Genomic DNA, 6,000 nt, shown 5'->3' on the forward strand with positions numbered 1-6,000 from the left:
GTTCTTATGAAGGCCACTGCAAAGAGAAAACTACAAGATAAAAGATAAGAGCACGAAAGAAGAGAGAAGCATATTAATAAAATGTCTGAATGAATGCTATGCATCAGACTGGAATCTAAGCAAACAGTCATTTGTTGCACTGTGTTTGCTTTCTTTTATAATAGGTCGATAAAATGGGTTTAGACGATGCAACAGGGCAGACGGGTAACTAAGTGGGCGATTCATTACTGAATAAAAGATGTCTTGTATTTAAAACATGAATAAAATGGTCTTCATCGCCCTTTACAACTTTGGATTGTATCGCAAGTAGAAGAGAGAGACACATTCTCATTTACACCTGGTGCTTTAATCGGTCTCTTTTGTCCACTTTCGACCACCTTCTGGATTTCTTTGAGGAGAGATGCTATTAGGCGGGTGTATGAATGGGCTTTTTCTGATCATTCAATCCAACACTGTGAAAATACATTCATGGAAAGTTACAAATGAACACGCATCAATACGAAGAAAAGCAGATTTTATTTCTGCTCTGTCTTTTATTCGGTTATATTCACAGGTAAAAGAACATTCAACTTTTTACATTTTTGTTCACCATTAAACTAAACGTGCAATTTCGGGTGTTAAAGGTGTTAGTTCACCCTAAAATGAAAATTGTCATTTATTCACCCCTCACTTGCTCAAAACCTATTTGGGTTTCTTCTGCTGATCACAAAAGATGATATTTTGAATAATGCTGGTTGCCGGCATATATTATGTTACATACACTGTAAAACCCAAAAAGTTAAGGTAACAAACCATTTGAGGAAACCGATTGCAACAAACCATTTAAATTCAAAAACTAATCCTAATGAGTGCTGTAAACTAAATACATTTAAGTAAATGAAGCAATTTGAGCACAGTAAAACCCAATAAATGAAGAGAACTCAAACCAACGGAGTACTGTAAAACCCAATAAGTTAAGTCTTAAGGCAACTCAAACCGTTTGAGGAAACTGATTGCCACAAACCATCTGAGTTAAAAACGAGTACTTGCTCCATATAAATTGAAGTAATGAGGTATTTAATTTACTCATTACCTTCAGCACGGAGTTCAAAACTCTTTTCAAATGAGTAGAATTAACTTCTAGTAAATTTTGAGTTAACTACACTCATTTCATTTCATAAAGTCAGGTTTTACGGTGTAAACCCCCTACTCTTGAAGTCAATGGGTGCCAGCAACCAGCATTCAAAACCTCTTTTGTGGGCATCAGAAGAAAGAAACCACATGAGGGAGAATAAATCATGAGGTCATTTCATTTTTGCGTGAACGATCCCTTTAAATCCCAAATGGTTAGCATTAGTCAACAACAGCCCATCCAACAGTGCACACGTGTTTCATCAGTAGGTGGAAAGTTTGAGTTTTTCATGTTTACACAAAGCAAATTGGTCAAATGTATTTTCGACTACCTCTGAGTATTTAAGTATGGACAAGGTCAAAATCATTTTCACACCTTTATTTAACATTGTCCACGTGTAAATTGGATCTTAATAACAGTCGTAAACAGTGCCTATATAAACTATAGGGTATATGCACAGCTAGTGTTTATTCCCATACTGATAAACCTCTGGTGTACGGTTAATATAACTATTTTCAGTTTCATACGGTTACTTTTAAAGCATCGACGTAATAAAAAAATACAATCAGTTTAATAGACTTCAGCATTCATTCAGTTGTTCAAGCGAAAAAACTAGATGAATAGCTGTTTACACATACATGCTCGTAAGGATTAGCAGGCTAGCGCAGAAACTCCATTGAATTTACTGAGGTAAAATAAATGTTCATATTTTAAAGACATGGTGTGGAAAAATGTAACTTAATGCAGTGCTTCTTAAACATTCTGAGACCCACTTTCTATCGTATATCAATCAGGCAGTGAGGATAGTTGATTTTTAAAGAAAACAGAACTTAAACGTGCTGATTTTGTAACGGCATACAGTTCACCGGAAGCACTTAACCTTGGTTACTTAATTTAAAGTCTTTCCGCATATATGTATTTAACCAATAAGCAAGGCAAGCGACCGCTTAGGGCCCTAGGAAATCTGGGGCCCCTCGATAAATATCTAGAAGTATAAATTATACCTATAAACTATATGCATCATAGTTTTCTACCATATTTTTATGGTGAGAGTTAAACAAATACAATTTTAATGTATTTTTTGTATACAATCAAATATAATTATAATATCGTATTTATGTAATAATAATAATAATAATAATAATAATATCACCAAAAATATCATATACCATAATATGGATATCCATCATGGAGCAGTCCAACAGTAAAATTTATAAAAAATATATATTTATTATTTTTAGTTGTAAATTCATTTTAAAAAAAATTAATCACTTAAAAATGTAGAGATTGCATTAATTTAAAATGTCAAAAAGATGATTGAGTTATATAAAAAACAGCAATATAAATAAAAGTAGAAAGGGTGCATTTAAATCCCCTGCATATACCCCATTTACTTAAGTACTACCAACTAACCAGTTCAATGGATTACACAAAAGGTTTCAGACTGCAAAATACACCTGCAATCACAATTTGAATAGAATTTTCACATCAAAAATTAACACAAAGACATAAGCAGTTAAAAAAAAAACTAGTTGTGCAAGTTTAAATGCAAGAGTTGAGGCTGAAAATTTGTCTTCAGGCAACTCAGTGTCGCAGTTACAGCTAAATTTATCCTCAATGCAGTGTTTATCACAGAAAGACATATATATAAAAAATATATATAATTTGTACAAAAAAAACTGACAGAAACCCACCAGCTAAACTAGTAAAACCGGGTGTGACATTGCAGATGGTGTGTTTTGAGGGGGGTTGTGGGGGAGGGGTGGAGAGAGAGAGAGAGAGAGAGAGAGAGAGAGAGAGAGAGAGAGAGAGAGAGAGAGAGAGAGAGAGAACAAAAAACAAACAGATGCTACAACTACTAGTTGTAAACTCAGTTTGGCTCTTAAACCAATTTAGTAGACAAACAGTCACAGGCGTAAATTAAGTAACAATACACACAAAAATGACTCGCACATGACATGATTGAACCAAAATCTAACTCGCATTCAGGTTGAAAACTAGTTACACTCAACAATAATAAAATAATGATTAAGCTGCATTTCAAACAGAGATTTATCACTATTTTAAGTTAAACTTTAATCTTATCCACTGCTGCTTTAGTAGAAATAAATCTTTCCTCCCTCACACCAAAGAACAAGACAGTCACAACTCAAGCTTGTCTTTCAACCTAACAATCTTTCAGCACATGACACACTATCATTATGCTTTTGGTCTAACAGCCCAAAAGGCGAATGAGTCTCTTTAAAGTAGCACTGACAGACTGGCTGGTGCCTGAGAAAACAGATGTTTAAGAGCCGGGCTTTTGTGCCCTTTATTTGATTACCTGAATATAATACCACCAATGCACTTTCGACAACAAACGCTACGAGAAAACAGCGCCCTACAGATCAATCACTTAATAAACGCACACACAGACAGATACGAAACAGACACGGAAGACAAAAGGCAATAAAAAGAGGCTCAAATAGATTTATATTTACTCAAAACTACTAACGTAACCAGATATTTAGGTTGTAGGCTTGACTACATGATAATATCCTGCGGTTTTTTCCACATGTGAAACAGGTGCAAGGAAAAGGTAGCCCAGTGAAAGGGGAGGCGGGACAAAACCGCGCATGAAAAATAATTTTAACTTTTACACGTGGATGAATATAGTTAATAGATATTTTCTTGCTAATAAATCAACAACAAAAGTGCTGAAAACAATTCACAGTGATATTGTGACCCACACGTTTTCCTTTCAGAAAGACTTCAAACGGTAAGCTTTATAATCTCATAACATGTTTCTATATAATTTAGATGTTCTTGAAAAGTGTTTTGTTTTGCTAGTCCATATGGTAACCGATCTAAAAAAGACATGCAAACGTTCTGTAACTCAAAGAGAAAGAGGGAGAGGGAAAAAACATTCAAGTTTTACCTTGATTCATGAGGGACACGGTGAGCAGGCACGTTAAAAAGGCGGTCCGCTGCATCTTTCTGCAGTCTGCGATAGTGTTTCACTCCTGAGAAATAATATCCTTGCCTTACGAGCGTCGATGCTGGATAATGTTCTGGAAAGTACAACAAACGTTGCGTACGTCAGTAAATTCAAACTTTGAGGTAGATCCCCACGTGTCGCATCTGTTGAAGCGGTGATGGGCGGTTATAAATCGGCCCCGAGGCTCCTCCCCTTCGCCATGAACCTAAACTGATTTACCAACCTACTAGAAAACACTTGATGAGACTTCTCTTATCTTGTCCTGTGATGTTCTGCGGTTATATTTAAGTATCATTTTCGTAATATTATGTTTCACTTCAAACAAAGCTGACTCAACAATGGTTTCTTGAACTTCCCTATTTGATATTACTCACTACTTGGTTTTATTTATTGGAAACTAGGATCATCTCACAGTGTTTTGGAATGATTCTGGGCCACAAAATTAGAGTTGAGATACAGTTGAAATCAGAATTATTAAACCCCCTCTGAAATCTTTTTTCATATATATTTCCCAAATCATGTTTAACAGAGCAAGGGAATTTTGACAGTATGTCTGATAATATTTTTTCTTCTGGAGAAAGTCTTATTTGTTTTTAATTTCGGCTAGAATAAAAGCAGTTTTTAATTTTTAAGAAATATTTTAAGGTCAAAATTATTAACCCATTTAAGCTATATTTTTTTAATAGTCTAAAACAAACCTTACCAAAGTTATACAACAGTTATAAAGTTATACAAACCAAAGTTATACAATAACTTGCCCAATTAACATAGTTAAGCCTTTAAATGTCACTTTAAGCTGTATAGAAGTGTCTTGAAAATTATCTAGTCAAATATTATTTACTGTCATCATGGCAAAGATAAAATAAATCAGTTATTAGAAATGAGCTAACACATTTATGTTTACACTATTATGCTTGCCGCATAACCAAATCATGCCTAAAACCTGTTAACAAGACTTTCAATCCAGCTACTAAAATATTATTACCACAGTATTTGATTAAGACTGATTGCATAAATTTGAATGTTGTCTTGAAGCTTGTGAACCTCAGTCAGAATGTATGAGAAGCACTAGTTTGACAAATACTTTTGGCATTGAATCATATTCTTCTTGCAAAAATAATAAAATCAGAAATGCAAAATCACATGCAAGATGGTTCTGTTTGTTACTTTCATCAAAATAACCACAGAAGTTTGAATACACTTCCAAAATATTCATTTTGCCAAAAGTTAAATATTCAGTGAGACTTTTGGTTTGCATAATGAGTTGGACAACAGCCAGTGCTCCACACTAGAGATCTGATCATATGACAGCATTTGCTTTAAATATTAAAATTATAGTAAAATATAAAACATGAAAAAAAAATCTCTAAAATTATTAGCTTAAACTCTTCCAAGAAAAAATGTAATATCCATTCACTTTATTACACCAGAAAGCAGACATCCTTTTAAATTGTCATGGCAACAATGCACATTATGGGATATGCACCACTAAAAGAATAGGAGATAAGTATATCAAAAATGAGTTGTTACAACTCAAAGAATATTTGAAATTAGTCAGGATTCCATTGATTCCCATAAAAATGGGAATGTGTTGTTACAACTCAAAACATTCTGGAAATTTACGAGATGGTAACCTGGATCCCATTGATCTCTATCGATTTATTCCAGCATATATACACTCATCAGCAATATACGATAAGTGCTCACACTACAAATAAGAAGATAATCAATTGTGTGTGTGTATATATATATATTTAACAGTGCCATCAGTTTTCACATTTTTACATCCTTTAATCAATCCTTTTCCCCTCCCCTTCCCAACAGTGGCAGTTACAGTAATTGGATAATTGGATGATGTTGCTATCATAAATGCAGTAAATCCAAATAAATAATATAATCTCAATAAATCAAA

At 33.9% G+C, this 6,000-nt stretch overlaps 1 protein-coding gene across 2 annotated transcripts in view; it reads right to left on the reverse strand.

Annotated features, from left to right (window-relative positions):
* alcamb (activated leukocyte cell adhesion molecule b) overlaps positions 1–4,247 on the reverse strand; it is a 38,205-nt gene extending 33,958 nt beyond the window's left edge. The window contains exon 1 of one of the 2 annotated variants that reach the window (XM_056473767.1): positions 4,029–4,247. In XM_056473767.1, the coding sequence (XP_056329742.1) occupies positions 4,029–4,083 (55 nt within the window). In that variant the 5' untranslated portion in view covers positions 4,084–4,247. The remainder of the gene's footprint in view (positions 1–4,028) is intronic. The other variant, XM_056473766.1, reaches the window with a different exon arrangement.
* Between the last annotated feature and the right edge of the window lie 1,753 nt (positions 4,248–6,000).

Source organism: Danio aesculapii, chromosome 15 (genome assembly GCF_903798145.1).
Source record: "Danio aesculapii chromosome 15, fDanAes4.1, whole genome shotgun sequence".
NCBI lineage: Eukaryota > Metazoa > Chordata > Actinopteri > Cypriniformes > Danionidae > Danio > Danio aesculapii.